The 21,656-nt window shown below is 35.3% G+C and overlaps 1 protein-coding gene and 1 non-coding gene across 3 annotated transcripts in view; one reads left to right on the plus strand and one right to left on the minus strand.

The window, feature by feature from the left end:
• ABCD3 (ATP binding cassette subfamily D member 3) overlaps positions 1–21,656 on the plus strand; it is an 81,356-nt gene that overhangs the window by 10,359 nt on the left and 49,341 nt on the right. For both annotated transcript variants that reach the window (XM_027622230.2, XM_027622236.2), the window contains exons 2-3: positions 12,090–12,126; positions 18,837–18,935. In XM_027622230.2, coding sequence (XP_027478031.1) covers positions 12,090–12,126; positions 18,837–18,935 — 136 coding nt within the window. The remainder of the gene's footprint in view (positions 1–12,089; positions 12,127–18,836; positions 18,936–21,656) is intronic.
• On the minus strand, positions 4,445–4,546 carry LOC113917499. The gene has a single exon (XR_003518244.1). It is a non-coding gene; the product is annotated as a U6 spliceosomal RNA (small nuclear RNA).

Below are 21,656 nucleotides of genomic sequence, written 5' to 3' on the forward strand. Positions count from 1 at the left end.
CTTTACAATTATATTTGCCAGATTAAATTTTATAAAAATGGGTATTGTATTTCTCTATTATTTCTTTTGGAATGATTTGTATGAATGTCAGACTTGTTTAAGAATGGCATTTGTAGTTCGTTCGTTCTTTCTTTCTTTCTTTCTTTCTTTTCTTTTTTTTTAAAGATTTTATATATTTGGGGGCCTGGGTGGCTCAGATGGTTAAGCATCTGCCTTCGGCTCAGGTCATGATCCCAGGGTCCTGGGATCGAGTCCTGCATCGGGCTCCCTGCTCCCTGGGAGCTTGCTTCTCCCTCTGCCTCTCTCTCTCTCTCATGAATAAATAAATAAAAAAAAGATTTTATATATTTATTTGAGAGAGTGAACAAGAGCGCTCACGAGTGGGGGGAGAGGCAGAGGGAGAGGGGGGAAGCAGACTCCCCGCTGAGCAGGGAGTCAGACCTGGGGCTGGATCCCTGGACTCTGGGATCCTGACCTGAGCCAAAGGCAGATGCTTAACTGGCTGAGTCACCCAGGTGCACAAGCATTTGTAGTTATTTCTACAAAAAAACTTTGTATCAGGCCCTTACTTAAGGACATTCTTTTTATGAAAAAAACACTTGTTTTAGGTCTCTCTGTCAATGATACAGCCTTCTATAAATGTAAGGATAAAACACTTTGGATAGCTGATGGTTACGCTCTTCAGTGGGAGTTATTGTACATATTAAGAGGGTTTGAAGCCTTGGGTATGCTTAAAAAGTGTTTTTTTAAAAACATGCCTTTGTAATACTTTTGCTAAATTAGCAGACCTGAATGAATGCAATTAAATTAATGAGGTATAAAATTGAAAACCTCATCAAAGCATATTCAGCTAATTTGATATCTGTAGTTATCTGGGGAGGCTTCACATTATAGCCTGACTTTAAGAGGTTTGTAGTGTTTCACTAAGGGATAGAAGGCATTTTAGGTGGGGAAAACAGCGTGAGCAAAGGCATGGAGTTAATGGATTTGAGAAGGGACTCCGAGGACATGTAGCTGGAAGTATTACTGTGAATTATTTATTGAGCACTTACCATATTTTAAGCATTGTTTTAAGTATTTTATGTTTATTCCTCACAGTCTTTTGGGACAGTTGTTTTATTATTTTCATTTTACTAGTGAGGAATCAAGGGTAAAATGGTACCTGCTTATGAGAGTTTTTAAGTTTGAATTAGACATGTGGAAGGTAAAAGAGAATAAAGCATTTTTATCGAATCTTTTAGATGGGCTTAGATTCAAAGAACAGTCACCAGTCATTCAGGGGTTAAAAAAAGTTTTATGTTAAACGCAAAGTTAATTGTTAAAATTTTGTGGTAATATGTTGATATTAAAATGTTAAGAGTCATGGTGAAATATTCTAAGATTTTTAATACCTTTTACCACAAATGAAGGAAACTACATAAAAACATACATAACCTAATGACTTTTTAGTTTTTAAAATAAACACCCTTGTAACTACTACGCAGGTCAAATAAATTTTTGCCTGCCACCCCACAAGTCTTCCATGTGTCCCTTTCCAGTCAGAGCCCATCCCTCTCCCTTGCTATAACTGCTATCCTGACTGCTGTAGTAATTGCATCTGTACATTTCTTTCTAATTTTATTGCCCAAATGTGCATTCCTAAGCACTATAATTTAGTTGTGTGTTTTCTTATTTGTTTCTCTTAATCTTCATGACCTGCTCCCATTTGTTTTTTCCCTTTCTTTCTTACAATTTGTTGAAACAATCAAGTATTTTGACCCATACAGATTTTGCCATCTAGGTTATGCTGATTGCATACTTTTTCTTCATTCTCTGTCCTATAAATTAGTTGTTGGATCTAAAAGCTTGATCAAAGCTTTGATTTATTTTTTATTTTTTTGGACAAGAATACTTCCTAGGTGTTGATGTGGTATACTGTCCATGAAGACGTATGTAGTGTCTGGTTGTTTCTCTTTTTGTGATTTTTAGCAGCCACTGTTGCTTGATGCGTAGATCAGTGAATTTTTGTTTCTTAGGGCTTACAAAATGGTGATATTTGAATTCTGTTATTCTTCATTTATAAGGTGGAATGCTTCCATAAAAAGAAACTTTTCGGGGCGCCTGGGTGGCTCAGTTGTTAAGCGTCTGCCTTCGGCTCAGGTCATGATTGAGGGGTCCTGGGATTGAGCCCCTCATCGGGCTCCCTGCTTGGCGGGAAGCCTGCTTCTCCCTCTCCCACTCCCCCTGCTTGTGTTCCCTCTCTTGCTATGTCTCTCTCTGTCAAATAAATAAATAAATAAATAAATGCAAAAAGAAAAAAAAGAAACTTTTCTTCATCTACAATTTGGTTACCCAGTGGTACAGTTCAATTAGGAAAGGTAGGATAGATATTTGTTCTTACTTTACCAATTTTTAAAATAATCCATTAGTTCCCTGTTATTCTCTGAAGGTGACCAATGAGTTCTTAAGTGCATTATGAACCTATTGATTTACTACAAGTAAATACCTATTTAATGCTCTTTTATAGATGCTTTGGAGGAACCTTGTTTTATGAATGCAGTGGATCTTATAAACAAAATATAAAATGTGCCTTGGTTATCAACTCTTTCAACTATTCTATAAATTTTAGGATCAGCGTGTTGGGATTTTGATGAGGCTTACTTTTAATCTGTAGATTAATGTATGATTGCCTGCCTTTTTTTAAATCAATCTTGCCATAAGTCTGTAAAAATGTGTGAATTTTTTCAAAACTCTAGCTTTCAGTTTTGCTTTACCTCTATTTACTGTTTATTTCCTTCTTTTTTTGCTTCCCTCTGTATTCTTTTATTCTTTACACTTTCCTCGCTTAATTTTATTTTTCTAGTGTTCTGAGAGTGATATGAATTTCCAGCCTTTCTTTTCTAAAGCATGCATTTGAGGTTACAAAGTTCTCTCTAAGCACTGCTTTAATTGCAGCACAGATTTTTTGATATATAAACTATACCATTTTGTAAACGTATCATTTGATGTGTATATCATACATTTCAAAAATTTTTTTTCGTTGACCTATGACTTCACAAATTTATCTCTTTATATATGTCAGGTATCTATTGTTGCATAACAAACCACCTTAAAATTTAGTAACAAAGTAATTATTTCTCGCCTCAATTCTAGGGGTGGCTGGGCAGTTCCTCTGCTGGTTTTGTTCTGGGTTTGCTTGAGGCTGCTTTCAACTAGAGGATTGGCTACACTGGGGAAGGTTTAAGATGGCTTCACTCATATCTGGCTGATGGTGCTAGCTGGTGACTGGGGTGCCTTGGTTCTCATCTAAGTGACTTTATCATCTAGTAGACAATACCACTTTCCTCATTTGTAGTCTCAGGTCAGCATTCCAAGAGGCAAAAGTAAAAGCAAAAAGGATTCTGCCACATTCTTTTGGATAGAGCAAGTCACAAGCTTGGCCCAGATTGAAGGATGAGAAAATAGATTCCTCCTTTTTAGGAGAAACACAAAGAATTTGTCTCATATTTAATTTACCACAATTTCCAAACATTTGGGAATTTTCCTTGTATTTTTTTCTTCTTATTGTTGATTAAACAGCAAAATTGCTTTGTAGTTATTATTTCTTTTTTCATTATTTTATTTTTACTCCTTCTAGTAGTTTGGAAGTTATTCGTTATTTTACTTTACTTTTACTGGTTACCCTAGAAATTTTAACATGTGTTAAAATTTTTAAGTCTAAACATTAATCAATAATACTTCATCCCCCTTTTAAGTAGTAAAATGACTCTCAGAGCAGTGGCTCCACTTAGTTTCCTCCTGATTTATTTGCGTTAGTTTTAGTGGGGTTTTTGTTTGTTTGTTTGTTTTAAGTACTAAAAGACATTATTATTGTTTTATGTAATACTCATTTAGAGTTAACTATATATTTACTACTTTGGTTGCTCTTCATTCATTTTTGCAACCTCTACCTTCCAACTGGAATCACCCTCCCTGTCACCACCAGTATGACCTTTAGTACAAATCTGATAATGAACTTTCTCCATTTTGTCAGATAATGGCTTTATTTGCCTTCATTCATGAAAGTGTTTTTTTCCCCTGAACATTTAATTTTTGATTGGCAGTGATTTTCTTTCTGTCCATTGAATATTTGATTCTGTCATCTTCTGGTTTCCATTGCTGATATTGAGAGGTCAGCTATCAGTTTGTAACTGTTGCCCCTTTGAAGGTAATGGGTCTTTTTTCTCTAGCTGCTTTTAAGGATTTATCTTTATCTTTAATTTTTCTGGAGCTCACTCTGACTTGGTGAAGTGTGGATATTTTTAATCTATCCTGCTTAAGGATTCACTAGGCCTTTTTGACTTTGTGGATTGGTGTCTCTTCCATTTTGGAATATTCTCAGCCATTATCTATGCCTTGTTCTCTTTCTTTATACTTCCTAGACACCAACTAAGATAGTCTCATTGTAACCACTGTCTCTTACTTTTTTTTTTTTTAACACTTCATAGATTTGTGTTTCATCCTTCTGGGGGCAGTGTGCTAATCTCTGTATCATTCCAATTTTAGTACATTGCTGATGAAGTGAGCATTCTCTTACTTTTATTTCTTTGTTTTCCATCTTTTTGTTTACTTTTTGCTACACTCTGGATAGCAAATTCTGATTTAGCTCCTAGATTATTAGTTGTCTCTTTGGCTGTGTGAGATCTACTAAAACTATTAAATATTTAATTTCACTTGTTGTATGTGTTATTTTTTAAAATTCCACTTGGCCCTGGGGCGCCTGGGTAGCTCAGTCAGTTAAATGTGGACTCTGATTTCGGCTCAGGTCGTGATCTTAGGGTTGTGAGACAGAGCCCTGTGCTTGGCGTGGAGCCTGCTTAAGATTGTCTTTCTCCCTCTCTGCCCCTACCCCTTCCCCCCTTCTGGCTAAAAAAAAATTCTGTTTGGTTCTCTTAGGTCTCTCTCTTTTTAAATATAATTTCCTTATTTTGGTAGATAACTTTGTGTTATTTTGTGTATTTATTTCTTTAAATACAGCCTGCATTGTCTTATAGGATGCGTTTGGAAATTCCAACATCTGAAATCTTCTTGGGTCTCCTTCTGTTTTCTTTAATTTCTGCTGGTTCCTGTTTATGGAGTTTAGTTTGCTGTGTGCTTGGTTATTTTTGATTATGGTCAGGATATTTTATTTAAAATTAGTTCTAGGGATAATTTTGAGGCTTATAGTAAACATACTTTTCTTTTAAGAGGAAAATTTGCTTCTTACAGTGCCTGGGAGCAATATTCAGGGAACAACTTAAACCAAGTTCCTTATGAGCACATTCTAAAATTTTTAGTACAGCATTTTAATAAACGGATGGAAAACTCACATTTCAGATGCCATGTTTTTGTTTCCCAAATGAGTTATATCATTGTATGTCCACATCATTGTCGTGTTAATGCATTTCAAATCAACATCTCTACTCTTGTACTTCAAATCTAAACTTTTAAAAAATTGTCTTCTGGTTGATTCCATATAGTTATCTCACTGGGACTTGAAATTGAACAAGTTTACAATGAATCCAGTTATTATTTCCCTTAAATGTGTTTACTGCTGTTATTCTTTTTTTAGTTAACGGAACACTGTCTTCTAGTCACTCAGGGTGTATGTTGTTTGTGAAACCTGAGGAAAATGATCTTTGCCTTTCATGGCATCAGTTTGGAGCTGATGGTTTCTAATACCTCCTCTATCTTTACACAGTTCTTAAAGTTTTATGACTTTATTGAAACATTATTGATATACAATAAACTGCTGATATTTAAAGTACAAAACTTGGTAAGTTTTGACATGTAACACCTGTGAAACAATTACTACAATCAGGGTAACAAACATTTTATCACCCAAAGTTCTCTTGTGGCCCCTTTCTAGTCAGTCCTCTCCCTGCCCTTAGCTTGCAGCAACCACTGATTGGCTTCCTATAGCTACAGATTGGTTTTGGTTGCTCTAGAATTTCATAAGTGGAATCATACACTATATACGTTTTTGTCTAGCTACTTTCAGTTGGCATAATGCTTTCAAGATTCATCCATGTTGTGTGTATCAATTGTTTTTTCAACTGTTGAATACATTTTATGGATATACCACAATTTTTTAATTCATTTGCTTGTGGGGGGACATTTGGATTATTTCCAGGTTTTGACTATTAAAGCTGCTATGAACATTTGTGTAGAGTTTATATATGGACATATGCTTTCATGTCCCATGAGCAAATACTTAGTAGTGGAACGGCTGGATTGTATAGGAGTTGTATCTTTAACTTTTTCAGAAACTTGCTAAACTGTTTTCCAAAGTGTTTGTATCATTTTATATTCCCATTAGCGGTATGGAAGATTCCAGTTGTTCCACATCCTTGATAACTCTTGGTGTGATCAATCTTTTTAATCTGAGCCATTCTAGTGGTTGTATGCAGTGGTTTCTCACTGCGGTCTTAATTTTCATTTTCCTGAGAACTAAGGGAACAGTTGAGCATTTTTCATGTGTTTATTTTCCATCCATACATTTTCTTTGGCACAGTGTCTATTTAAATCTTTAAATGAATTGTCTTATTCTACTGTAAGAGTTTGTTATGTATTCTGAATATAAGGTTTTTCATGGATGTATGTTTTACAAATATTTTCTTACTAGTATTTTGAAGAGCAAAATTTTGATGAAGTCCAATTTGTTGATTTTTTTTTTTTCTGGTGCAGCCTGTACTGTGTGTCCTATTTAACAAATCTTTGTTTAACTTAAGGTTACAAGGTTTTTTTCCTGTTTTCTTCTCTCTCATAGTTTTAGCTCTTACATTTAGGTCTGTGTTCCACTTCGAATTATTTTTTTTTGGTATATGGTGTGCAGTAAGTGGTGTGGTTAATTCTTTTTACATATGGCTGTCTAGTTGATCTGGTACCATTTGTTAAAAAGATTATTCTTTCCCCATTGAATTACCTTAGCACCTTTGTCTTAAATCAATTGGCTATATATGTGTGGGTCTGTTTCTGGACTCTTCTGTTCCTTTGATCTATATTTGTACTCCAGTATCACACTCTCTTGTTTATTGTAGCTTTATGATAAGCCTTGAAATGAGGTACAGTTCTTCTTTGTTTTTTTCCAAAATTTATTGGTTATCCTAGGTCCTTTGCAATTATAAATGAATTTTTTTTTTTAAGATTTTATCCATTTGTCAGAGAGAGAGCGAGGGAGCAGCAGGCAGAGGGAGTCTGATGTGGGGCTCAATCCCAGGACCCTGGGATCATGACCCGAGCCGAAGGCAGATGCTTAACTGACTGAGCCACACAGGCGTCCCTATAAATGAATTTTAAAATCACCTTGTTACTCCCTGCAAAAAAGCCTGATGGGATTTTGATTGGGATCGCATTGAATTTCTAAATCAATTTGGGGAGAATTGACGTGTTAACAATATTGAGTCTTCTGATCCATGAACATGATACATCTATCTAGTCATCTATGATTTCTCTGCAGTGTATTGTAGTTTTCTTTCTTTCTTTTCTTTCTTTCTTTCTTTCTTTCTTTCTTTCTTTCTTTCTTTCTTTCTTTCTTTCTTTCTTTCTTTCTTACTTTCTTTTTTTCTTTCTTTCTTTCTTTCTTTCTTTCTTTCTTTCTTTCTTAAGATTTTATTTATTTGACAGAGACACAGTGAGAGAGGGAACACAAGCAGGGGGAATGGGAGAGGGAGAAGCAGGCTTCCCACAGAACACGGAGCCCAATGCGGGGCTCAATTCCAGGACCCTGGGATCATGACCTGAGCTGAAGGCAGACGCTTTACGACTGAGCCACCCAGGCGCCCCATGCAGTATATTGTAGTTTTCAGCATGTAGGTCTTGCATATCTTCTTTTTCTTTCCAAATTTATTGTGGAATATTTAATATTTTGGGTGCTTTTATAAATGATATGTTTAAAATTCCAATTTCCAGCTATTCTTTTTTTTTTTAAGATTTATTTATTTGACAGAGAGAGACACAGCGAGAGAGGGGACACAAGCAGGGGGAGTGGGAGAGGGAGAAGCAGGCTTCCCACAGAGCAGGGAGCCCAATGTGGGACTTGATCCCAGGACCCTGGGATCACGACCTGAGCCAAAGGCACTTAACCAACTGAGCCATCCAGGTGCCCCTATTCTTTTTCTATATATAGAAATACAGTTGATATTTGTGTATAGATGATTTATCTTGGAACCTGGCTGAACTCACTTAGCTTTTTTATAGATTCCTTAGGATTTTCTACAAAGATAGTTTTACTTCTTTTCAATTCTTTGTCCCTTTTATTTATTTTTCTTACCTTTTTGCACTGTGTTTTCCAATAGTAGTATTGCATAGAAGTGGTGAGAGTTGTGGTCTTTGCCATATTCTGGATCACAGAGACTCAGTCTTTCATTAATAAGTATGATGATAGCTATAGGTTTTTTTTTTTTTTTAAGATTATTTACTTGAGAGAGAGAGAGTGAGAGTGTGAGCACGAGTTGGGGGAGAGGCAGAGGGAGAGGGAGAAGCAGACTCCCCGCTGAGCAGGGAGCCAGACAGGGGCTCAATCCCAGGACCCTGAGATCATGACCTGAGCTGAAGGCAGATGCTTAACCGACTGAGCCACCCAGGTGCCCCATAGCCATAGGTTTCTGTTGATGTCCTTTATCAGATTGAAGAAGTTCCTTTTTTTTCCTAATTTGTTAAGCGTTTTTGTGATGAATAGGTGTTAGATTTTGTCAGAGGCCTTTTCTGTGTATCTAATGATATGATCATATGGTTATTTTTTTAGACTGTTAATATGGATGAATTATGGATTGATTTTCAGATATGACCCTGATCTTCCATTTCTTGGATAAATTCCTTCCCTCCTATATTTTTTTTATAAATAGTCAGTTATTGGTCTTGTCTTTTTTTTGTAATGTGTTTGCCAAACAAAAAGGAGAAATCGGCACAAAGCACTTCTTGCAGTATACCAAAATGCAGAAGTTGTCTTGAGGGAATGCACTTGTAGTTGTTTGAATTTGAGCCAAACTAGCCACTTTGTGTGTGTGTGTGTGTGTGTGTGTGTGTGTGTGTGTGTGTAGAACATCATTTTTTACTTGAAAGGATGACTAAATAACTGTAGTTATTTGGCCTTGAGTATTGCAGACATTCTCTTGTAATGCCTTCAAGAAAAAACAGCAGTGTTTATTGCTAATGTTACAATTTAAGCTTTCAAGTGAAAATTAGAATTTGGAAAACTTGTCTCTGCCACCATGAGCTAGCTTCCTAATGGTTAAGACTTTTGTGATGAGATAGGTGGCAGTATTAACAAATGTAATTCTAAAAAATATTGCATAGTAAAATATATTACATTTGGAAAGTCTGCTACACAACTTTGTGAATCATTATTTTCCTTTTTTTTTTTTTTTAAAGATTTTATTTATTATTTGTCAGAGAGAGAGCACGCACAAGCAGGGGGAGTGGCAGGCAGTGGGAGAAGCAGGCTCCCTGCTGGGAACTCTGTCTCTGCAGAACTCAATCCCAGGACCCTGGGATCATGACCTGAGCCCAATGCAGACACTTAACTGACTGAGCCACCCAGGCATCCCGAATCATTATTTTCCAGCAGACTAATGCATATTACAAAATTTTGCGTGGAAAAAAGATCCATTGAAAGTGTAATATAGACCAATGGATCTTATTGTATAGGGTAGAAAGTTCATTGATAGCATTCAGACTGCACTGTAACATTATAGTATCAAGATAGAATATCCACAATTATGAACCTACTCCTGTTTATTTCTATCACAGATAGAAAGAATGCAGACTCTCATATGAGAACACAGTTTTCTTCTATTAAGTCAGACATTAATGAGATTTTTCAAAATATAAAACAGTGCTACTTTTGTTACTAAATTTTTTGTTTGGGGAAATATAGCTATTTTTATAAAAATTTTATTTAACCTGTAATACGTGTATTATCTTTAAATGAATTTTGTTATACCCTGAAGTGTAACAAGGCAACTGATGATTAATGATTGTTTTGATATTACAGATAACATCTTGCCATTAGTGTGCAAATCAGCAATACAGTTTGAACATGTTGAATACCTTTATTTTAATGTATTTAGCTGATAAATTGATCTTTTTGGTAGCCAAAAGAAATACACAAGAGTAGAAGATGTCTGTTTGTTGTCTAGCCATTTTTAGTTTCATAGGATAAAAATCAAGAAAAGGAAAATACTGAATGTTTGTTAGAATTGAATCTGCCTACTAGTAGATCATGTTTTTGAAAATAAATTAATTTCTCTGCAGTCTTTAGCATGACATTTCCAGTGAAAAAATGCAACCCAATAATTAGGATTCTAGCATACTGTTCTAATTTATCCTAAATAATCTACATATATTTATATAGCTAGTGTCTTCGATATTGAGAACATCCATGAAAACATTAAATAATTTATAATATTTAAAAACATTAAAGAATTCCTTAAAAAGAGGAATTCAGAAAACCTTATAAAAGGGGCTCATAATTAACTGCACATGCCTGAACATATATAAAGGCATTTTCTTTTTTTTTTTAAAGATTTTATTTATTTAGTTATTTGAGAGAGAGAGAATGAGAGATAGAGAGCACGAGAGGGAGGAGGGTCAGAGGGAGAAGCAGACTCACTGCTGAGCAGGGAGCCCGATGTGGGACTCGATCCTGGGACTCTGGGATCATGACCTGAGCCGAAGGCAGTCGCTTAACCGACTGAGCCACCCAGGCGCCCTATAAAGGCATTTTCTGAAACAGGTTTACAACCTCATAAAAACTTTAAAACAGAAAAACAATCCCGTAATACACCTAAAAATAGAAAAAAATAATAGACCCAAGCACTCTTAGAATAAGAGCATCTACTGAATTGTAATTAAGTTTGGCTTTCTAGCCTTGTTCAGTGACCTGGTTGGTATCTTATTACTGAAAGTGTTCATTCTATAGATTGTTGGAGCTCAACTAAGTGTTGAACATAGAGGGTTGAATAATATGTGCCCCCAAGAGTAGATATGAAGGTGTGCTACCCAGATTCCGCTTCAAAGAAGGGCCTACTGTCCAGCCGAGAGGAGTTGGATTACCAAGTAACCCCTTCTGGCCACACCTTAGGGTCTGCCTTAGTGGCAGAGCCACCTTCCCTGAGCTCATGACCTCCCTGGAGCAGCAGGGATTTGTAGACTGAGCAAGATAAAGGTAAAAAGATCTAGCTGTTTCAACCCCTCACAGAGCACCCTGATGGACAGTACTTGCTACAGGACTTCCTGCCTGATTGATTGAATTGATTGATTATTGGGCCTGCATCACCGTTTCAGCTTTCCTTACCTTCCTTTCATAGGTGTTGATCCCCAGTAGACATTTTGTATACAAGCACCACCTCATGTCTGCTTTGGAGAGACCAACATGCAGTAGCTCCTGATCTCATGAAACTGATTTACTGGGAGGAAATACCAATCAAACAGGAGATTTAAAATGTAATCAATGTTGTATAGAATTATAGGGTGCTGTGGTAGTGTGTTATAAAAAGAACCTAAGCCTGGTTGTTATATCATTTAGGGAGATAACCTGGATTAGTGCTAAGACCTGGGTACAGTTACCAAATTAATCACTTTGAGTAGCATGAACAATACCACTTACCAAGTCAATTTTTTATTTGTAATGTGGAATGACGCATGGTCTTTCCTCCTTTAGGCAACTAACCTGGGATTGCTCACATGGCTAGGAGAAGATACCCAGCACCAAGAGAGAGGGCCCAATGCACAAACATTTTTCAAGCCCTTGCTTGCATAAGTTTGCTAATATCCTATCGACTGAAGCAGTTCACATGGCCAAGCCTTGATTCAAAGATAGAGAAATAGACTCCACCTCTCCATGGGGAAATTTGTAAAATGAGTCTGTGTATTAAAAATTACTAATTTAATGCTTGATATAGTAGTTAATATTTTTTGAGCACTTATTGTAAATTATACTGAGTAAGGGGCAACTGGACTATTATACTTAATATATTCTATCATATGAAAAAGAAGGAACTTATTTGGAGAATTTGGTATATTCTGTTGATATCTTAATATTTATGATGGGAATAGTTTGCAAATAAAGCTCTCTTTTCTTTTCTCTACAGTAAGAAAAATGGAAAACCACCATTACAGAACAATGAGGTAAAATTTTAACTACTCGACTCTTTGGGATTTCATGTATTTATTTTATTTATTCTGTTACATAATTTTGAAGATTTATTTATTTATTTGAGAGAGAGAGAGAAAGAGCCCAGGCGCAAGCAAGGGGAGGGGCAGAGGGAGAGAATCTTCAAGCAGACTCCCCTACTGAGTGCGGAGCCCCACTAGGGGCTTGATTCCAGACCCATGGAATCATGACCTGAGCTGAAACTGAGTCAGAGGCTCAATCGACTGAGCCACCCAGGCGCCCCTTATTACATAATTTTGAATTAGGATAAAATCATATAATTTTACAATTAGGGAATTTAACTATTATCTTTACTCCACTGTGTATTATAGCAATTCTTTTTGAAATAGGATTCGTTGATAGGTGACTTCTAGTATTTACTTGAATCTGTTCATTTGATGAGAAGTACCACCTAGGAGGCAACCATTACTGTATTAGTTCTAGCCCGTGACGAGATTAATCTTCCCCTCTGCCCTCTTAGTGATTGATTCTATTTTGTCTTTTGTAGCCACACAGGACAGGCCTGCTCTATTTTCTCTAATTGACTCTCATATTGTTTGAAGATAGTTGTATCTTCTGAATCTTTTTTTCCATGCTAAGCAACCCCTCATTCCTTCAAGTGTTTCTTAACCTGTCATGGTTTCCAATCCTTTTTCAATTCTGTATACATTCTTCTGGACCTATACTGGTTAGTTTCTCTAGACATTATTCTTAGACTAGAACATAGTTGTCCAGATGTGCTCTGACTAGCATGGAATACATCAGCACTATTACATATCTTGTTATGAAAGCCATAATGCTGAAATTCAGTCTAAAATTGCTTTTATTTCTTTAGCCCTAACTGCTGTTTACATTGAGTTGAGTTATGGTAAATTATAACCTTCAGGTATCTTTCTGATTAACAACTCTGTTAACAGATTGCCTACGTCTGTATCATCAGTTGATTTCTTTCTTTTTCAGTAACTGCTTTATTGAGATGTAATTCAAAGACCATAAAATTTATCCATATAAGGATACAATTCAGTGGTTTTAGTATATTCACAGAGTTGTGTGGCTAACTAATTTTAGAAAATTTTCATCTCCCCAAAAAGAAATTCCATACCCATTAACAATCACTCCTCATTACCTTCTTTTCCTAGCCCCTAGTAACCAGTAATCTGCTTTCTGTTTTCTATGATTTGCCTATTTCAGATATATTATATAAAAAGAGTCATGTAATATGTGGTCTTTTGTGACTGACTTCTTTCACTTAGCATGACGTTTTCAAAATTCATTTGTGTTGCATGTATCAGTACTTCATTCCTTTTTATTGCCAAATAATATTCCTTTGTGTAGATTTACCACATTTATCCATTTATCAGTTGAGGGAAATTTAGGTTGTTTTCATTTTTAGGCTATTATGAATAAGGCTGCTATGAACATTCATGTGCAAGTTTTTGTGTGAACCTGTATTTTCATTTCTTTTGGGTATACCTAGGAATGGAATTGCTGGGTCATATGGTAACTCAGTTGATTTCTTTTGAATAAACATTAATTTATTCCTATATGTGGCAGCTTATTGGATCTGTACTATTAGTCTATACTGTAGTATGTCTGTACTATTAGTGTAATTTTGAATGTAATTCTAATGTCTAGTATGTTAGGTAGAAGGGATTATCCATAATTTAAATTGGCCTTCTCTTTTTTTCCTCACAATTGCTGATAGTATTGACTGTGTGTAAAGGACCAAGGAAATTACTCTGGCATCTCTTAATCTTTGTTTGTTTGCTTATTTTTGGTATGGTTTATTTGGCTGTGATTATATCCAACTATAGCAAAATCTGGTTCATATTTCTTTATTAAGGGCCACAGTAATTTTATAAGAAACATCAAATTCCTTAATTTATTAATTCATTTATTAAGTCAGCCTCTCAACAAGTATTGATTGAGCCCTTCATATATGCCTAGTTATTGGCTTTGGCTCTGGGTGTATAGCAGATATAAATATAAGTCCCTACCCCTGTGGAGCTTAAAATATACATGTCAGTTAATATACTAGCACAATATCCCTAAAAAAAGAAGAAAATGGGAAGAGTTAGACATAACTTATTCCTGGGAAACTCCTGCCAGCTTCTAGTGCTTAGTGTCTCTTAAATCTTTCCAAATCCTCCATATAATGTCTATTCTCTGAATATCCTGGAGATTGTTATCAAAATTTCTGTTCTTTGGTTTCTGTGATCTTTCTCTCTGGCTTTAAAAAATGGGACAAGGTATGCTTATCTTATTGTCTGCCATATCTCCATCTTCATAATCTCATATCTAAATTATACCTGAGTAACCTAGCCTTAATTATCTTAGTTATATCTACCATCTATATATTAGCAAATCTTCAAGTTCTAGGACATCATTAAAACTTGTTAGTATAGCTAAATTCATTCACTGATTTTTTTATTCTTTTGTGCAACTTTTTTTTAGCGTATACTTATTTGCTCATTGTATAGTGTGAGCAGGATAACTTTAGGTTAGATTAAATTTTGGACAAAAAAGGATATAATACCATACGCACACTTACACCACATTTGCAAAATTTATAGGAAGTGAACACACGTTCACATATACATATATATGCTAAAATGAAATCTGGTAGGATATGTGCCAGATATTAACAGTTGGTATCTCTAAATGGTAGGTATAGGCTTCTTATTTTTTGCTCATCAGAATTTTCTAATTTTTCTGTAGTGAATGTATTACTTATGAGGGGAGGCATTTAAAAAGGGTTTTTTTTGTTTTTTTTTTAAAGATTTTATTTGACAGAGCATGCACAAGTGGGAGGGGGATGGGGCAGAGGGAGAGGGAGAAGCAGACTCCCCGCTGAGCAAGGAGCCCGATGCAGGACTCGATCCCAGGACTCTGAGATCATGACCTGAGCCGAAGGCAGACGCTTAACCAGCAGAGCCACCCAGCCGCCCCCAAAAGGGATTATTTTTCATTGAAATTTTTTATAATGTTTGGTGAGATGGTACACTTTTCACAAGACATAGATTTAGGGAGGAGAGGAAGATTTAATAGAGTTAGACAGCAGTATAAAGAGATAGCTGACTTGATTTAAAAACTTAATTTTGTAATGATGTAATGTATGGTGATTAACATAAATAATAAAATAAAATTAAAAAATACTTAATTTTGATGGCAGTATACATGATATAAATTTCAAAATATATAAAGGTAAACACTGCTGGGTTTTTGGGGTACTATAAACTCAGATGGGGAATTTAGCATTCCCGTGCATATTTTATACTGATGGGGTTATGTGTATGTATGTATATCTTCATAAACAATATAGGTAGAATTATTTTGCATATTAAATTTTAGAAGTGGAATCATGGTATGTATCATTCTACTTTTCTTTCAGCATATTTTTTAGATCCTGTTTAATGTCTATGTTGATAGCTGTAGATCTAGTTAATTTAACTGTTCTATAGGATTTTGTTTAAATAGGAGCTGCTTCCTTTTTTATAATTGTGTAGAATTTTCATTGCATAAATTTTATGTAGTTTATATAATATCATTATTGATGCACATTTAGATTTTTGCTTTTTATGATAATATAAACTGTGTAAATGCATATGTGTTTAAGCATATGTGCAGGAATACCAGTAGGATAAGTTCCTAAAAGTAAATTTGCTGAGTTATTTTACAGTCTGTACGTTTTACATTTTGATAGGTGCTATTATAGATGCTGCATAATAGTTGTGTTGATTTACACTTTTGCCAACAATATACAGGAATGCTTATCCTCTTGTCAGCGCCATATGGCCTTTTAGTTTTGTTGTTTCAGACATCTGTTTCAGTCCATTCTCGTTCATCTCAACCTTTCTAAGTTGATTGACACATCAGTAGGAACTTCTCTTTGCCCTTTGACCTTGTTGCTTCCTTAATGTTAGGTACATTATTTTCTGGTTGCATTATTTCTTTAACTATTTAAATGGTCTTTATCTGATGGTTTGCTTTTTCTATAGTTTACATTTTAAATTTATATCCTCAAAGTGTCTTTTGTATTTTTTTAAGAAATACTGGAAAGTTCACAGGTGGGCACGTCAATAGTGAAATTAAAATGAATTTGTTGGAGAGACTAGTAGTGTTTATGAAATGTACTGTCTCTGTAGGTCCTCTCCTTTAGATTGGTTTCAGATATGAATTTTATTGTGTGTCAAGAATGGTAGAGCATTGTGGTATTTCTTCAGCCTTTCTGAGCCAGCCCTCTAGTCCAGGTGTTTCTTTGCAGAACATGCTGTGATGACTTTAGGAAATATATATGCATTTCCTTCATGGCTTGCAGATGGCTTATGATTTAGGAGCGATGACAATAGGAGGAGAAATAAAAAAGGAGAAAGAATTATATACCAGGTAGCAGTTAGTATTTTAAATTCCTTTGCTGTGACTTTCTTCTAACTTTTTTTTTAAACCTTCCTCATTGTTTTCCCTAGATCATTTCTTGAAAGCAGCTCGAAGGTAGAAATAGGTAATCCTCTGTTTAAGTCAGAAGATGGCCATTTTATAATTTGTCTATTCAAGGGTGTTCATTACATGTGCAATGGGGTGAGGTAGGGAGGCAGTGATAGGAAAAACTTGAGAGTAGAAGTTTAGCTTTCTTTTTTTTTAAAGGTAGTTGGTATCTGTTGCCTTGTCTTTATTTTCTTCCTGTATTTTCTCAGTTTGGGGAAGTAAAAGGAGATTTTGGTTGAAATTACAGGGTTTGGCTTGAGACTAGGCTAGCTGAAGTAAATAGACTGTGAGTAATGCTATTGGTCTCTTTTAGTTTCTGGTGTGTTCCCATCATTCAGAACAGTGCCTGGGATTGAGTGAATATTTATTGAATGAATGAAGGAGCACATGCATGTGTGAATGTAGACTGGGCCTCTAATTTAGTAGGATGAGGTTTGCAACCTTCATAAGGTTTCAAAGACCTGAACTCTGTTCCAAGAGTTACAGGGTAGGCTGAACCTTTTCCATCTTAGTCTTCCTGATCTAACTCTACAAACCACAGTGCCTTCAGACTTCCTTTCTTGGTCTATAATTATGTAATGCACTCAGTGCCTATTAGAATTACATATATAAAAAGCACTCTGCACGGTGTCTAACATATAGATGGTAGCTTATTATTACTCTGTTACTCTAATTTAGTAGGGTGAGGTTTGCAACCTTCATAAGGTTTGAAAGACCTGAACTCTGTTCTAACAGTTACAGGATAGGCTGATTCTTATCTATGTTAGTCTTCCTGATCTAACTCTACAAACACAGTGCCTTCAGACTTCTTTTCTTGATCTACGATTCTGTAATGCACTCAGTGCCTGTTAGGATTATATAAATATAAAGCACTTAGCACAGTGTTTGACATATAGGTGGTAGCTTATTATTCTAATTCAGTAGACAAACTATTCATTTCAGGTTCCTCAACTTACATAAAACATATTTATGCTAAAGTTTATCTAATTATAGAATTTACTGTATCATGGGTATTTATCAAGAGCATAGTAGTTAACAAAGAAGTGAATTGTGATGATGGGAGTTGGGAGAAGGATCAGATCCTTCTCATGTGTGTTACCTGTTGCAAGAAGTTTCTACTGTATGTTCTTCTAAACAGTTCAAGTGTAATAAAGTAAATAGCCTCTACCATATCCAATTCATCTCACTTTTTCTTGTTCCTTCAAAATGAAGAAATGTCTGAGGGTGATAAGATCAATTACTGCTCTAAAGTTTCTTCAGTGGTTTCCCACTATGCTGACTAAATAAACTCTAAATCCTTACTATGGTTTCAAGGGTCTTTTACAAGCCCTGTCAACCTCTTCAGCTTCTCTCATTTTTATTCTCTTTGTTTTAGCAATTCTGTCTTGCTCTTCAGTGTGTGCACTGGTTTTATTCTCAACACTTGGTTTTTGTGCTTGACGTTCCCTGTGTTTGACTACCCTCCTTCCCCGAGGTTATCACGTGGCTTCACTTTATTTATGTCTCTGCTTAAATATCACCTCCCTAAAGAACTCTTGCTTGTCATCCTAACTGAATCAGTCTTTTTCTCATGGCCCTGCCTAGTGTATCTGTAACAAGTTATTGGTTTATTTTTATCTGTATTTCTCCTGCTAGTATGTGAGCTGTAGAAGTAAAGACCTTGTCCGTCTTTGAGTTTATGAGGAAGAGAGTGAATTGGTAGGTTGCGTATTGGAAATGCTAAATGCTAAATCTAGGAATCTCAATGTTTCCAGTAATTAATATCAGGAAAATTCCTGTTCAGGATTTTAAAAACATTCTGCTGTTAATCAGGAAGTGGATAATAAACAGTAAGTACTTGCCCATTTCTCAGCTATCTCTCTGATCTCATCTTCTCCTATCCCTTGCTTATAGTTTATCCAGCCAGACTGGCCATTTCGTTGCTCCTCAGGCAACTAAATGAGCTTTCACCTTGGCATTTTGCACTTGCTGTTTCTTCTGCTTGCAGTAGTCTCCCAGATATTCACATGGCCCCAGAACTTCTCATTCCTTATTTAGTTTTTGATAACATCTTATTTTCTTGAAAGCATGTGTGAAGAGCAGTGCAAGTTTGTACTCTCTAAACAATATCCATTTTGATACTTATTATTGACTTAGATGAAATGTGATTTTTTAATATTACTTGTTACAAATATCTTAATTTTTTTTTGTTTTAATGTAGAAAGAGGGGAAAAAAGAGCGAGCTGTGGTGGACAAGGTGTTTTTTTTAAGACTCACACGGATTCTGAAAATCATGGTCCCTAGAACATTTTGTAAGGAGGTAAGTCTTAAGAAATTATAATGTTAAGTGTTTAACTTTTAAGGTTACATGAGATCAGAACAGTAAAATTATAAAGCTTTTGTTATACTACAGATCAAATGTTTTTTTGTGTAGGTAATGAAGACTACTAAATTTTTTTTCTTTGAATTATCTGTTATCATTGAAAGTACCCTTGTTGTTTGGTGCCAGATTTTAAATAGTTTCCTCTTGTTTATGAAATGGTATTTCATTATGTTTTATGTGAAATACTAGAGTACTTCAGTGCAGCTACCCTAAATGGTGTTGTTTTATTATAGCTAAATTCTATTAATAAAATCAAAATTAAATTTAGAAAGACAACCTTTTTATTACATTGGGATGTTCATAAGTCACATTGATATGGAATACGTTTGGAAGGTTGTTCTTTCATATGTGATTAAATATGTTTTGAGATACCCAAAATGATATATGAATTCCTCCAGTATTTTCAGGAAATGAACTGGTTTAAGGAATAAAGTTTTATTATCCTTTCCTTTGCCCTTTTATCAAGATTACCTTTATCATTATCTGGGAGTATTTTTAATGATTAAAAAATAAGATAATGCTGTGTTCTCCATCTTTAATCACCTTTTGTAGAACGAGAAATGTCACCTTTGTCTCTTTCTCCTCCCCATAATTCATCCTTTCAGCCACTGGTATTGGGTCATTTTTCATTCTAAACATTCTTAACATGGGTATTGTAGTGTTCATTAGTCTTAGTTCAAAGAAGCTCCTCTTTTTTATCTTTTCTGCCAAATTTATTTTCTTGAAATATAATGTTTTCCATTGTTCAAATTTTAAAAACCATTAGACTTATAATCTATTAGCCACAAAATGATAAGATATTCCCAAAGCACTGTAATCCCCAAAGAGAACACACATTTCCCCATCACACTGGACTTGCTCTCTTTCTCCCTCACTTCTGCATCATGGCTTGTGGGATCCACCCATATCGACTTCTAAAACATAATAACATTTTTTCCCTAATAAGATAGAGATAAAATGTGTTCCTTGAAGAAAAATTAGTAAATGTGGATATATTTTTTTTTCTTCTTGATACCTCTTAGCCTCTCACTCAGAACTTCTATCAGTATTTTGATGTCTGTCACATATTTTAATAAAAATGAGATCACACTGAGACTTTTTAAATCTTCTCCCTTATTTTTAAATGTTTTTTCCTTGAGTTTCTCTTAAATTAGTCTCCCTTTCCATTCCTACTGTCCTTGCTATATTTTTCTTACCTGGATTATCATAATCTCTTAATTGGTCCTTTTGCCTTTTGTTTTCTTAATAGTCTTTTTTCTAAAACCCTAATAAAAGCATTTGTCTTCTTTTTTCTTGTAGGGTAAATCACGACCTGACTCTGACCTTTCTTTCACTATCATCTTCTTACAAGAGTCTTTGCTATTTTGTAGTCAGGCTCTGTGCTCTTATTTCATGACCTCATGTCTGTGACATCCTGCCCCCTTCCCCCCAACAAAAACAGATGCTTATAAAAAATAGCTTCATGCTCGTTATTTTCTTGGTGAAGTTTTCTCTTTCTACAGCCCACCTGATTGAAGAATTACTTAAAATACAAGCTTCTCTGGAAAGATTTGTGTATTCCCCTCTTAATCAGTTAACAGTTCAGTGCTCATTTGACTTTTTAGCAGGGGTTTGCTGAGTGCAAAATGAATGTGAGACCTTGGACAGATCTCTGGGAGTTGGTAAGGGAGATACCAGGGCCTAACTTGGCCAAGCTCCCAGCTTTCTCTGGGCCTAGCCATGCTGCAGAGTCATGTTACACATGATCTTTGAGAATTATAAAAATCCAAGTTTAACCCCAGTTCACTGGGGGTTTCACTTAGAAATAAACTCATAGAAATCACAGAAGATTGGAAGTAGGGATAGAGAGACTAACTGATTTAGGAAATAGAGAAATGAAAATACTGCATATGAATATGTGGAGTTCATACATATCATGAGGTGAGGGACTGCCTAAATCAGTGCAAATCTTTGGTTTCTGACATATTCCACAAACCTACTAATCATGGAGATAGTAGTGATTCTAAGGGCATCCTTTGTAGAAAAAGGCGTTTCAGGATTGTCGGTAATCAAAGTTTGCCAGATTTTGCTAAAGTGAGACAAGTAAAGTTGGTACTTATTTCAAGGAAAAATTAAGCTGAGAACAGAAAATGAAGGAAAAAATAAACGATCTTTGTCTAGTGTTACCTTTATATGTCAGATGATTAATTTAGGATTGAGACTCTATTTAAGGTCTGAATTAAAAGTTAGCATTACAGTTAAAGTGACATCTACATATAGTGTTTATTACAATTGAAAGATTCTTTTGTTGCCAATTGAATACCTAACTTTCAGATGGTGGCTGGGGTAGGAAGATGGGATCTTTGCTTTCTGGCAGACTTTGGGGTAGCAGCTATCACTGCTCAGTTACAAAAGCTTTCTTTGACATTGTCTTTTCTTGTGGCTTCATTGTTCTGCCTCGTCTACACCTAAAGCGCTATATTTCTAGTACCTTCACCTTTTTTAAAAACAGTATTTGTTTTTGCAAAAATTACATAATAGTGCCACTCAGCACCATAACTTTGACTTTAAATATATTATCCAACAAATGTCCCTGCTGCCACATCCCTCTTCCCTGACTTTAGCTTCTACAGTACTGTCATTCTTCCAATTTAGAAGAGTAAGTAGGGTCAGCTTTGA

This window comes from Zalophus californianus, chromosome 4, assembly GCF_009762305.2.
Source record: "Zalophus californianus isolate mZalCal1 chromosome 4, mZalCal1.pri.v2, whole genome shotgun sequence".
NCBI classification, from domain to species: domain Eukaryota; kingdom Metazoa; phylum Chordata; class Mammalia; order Carnivora; family Otariidae; genus Zalophus; species Zalophus californianus.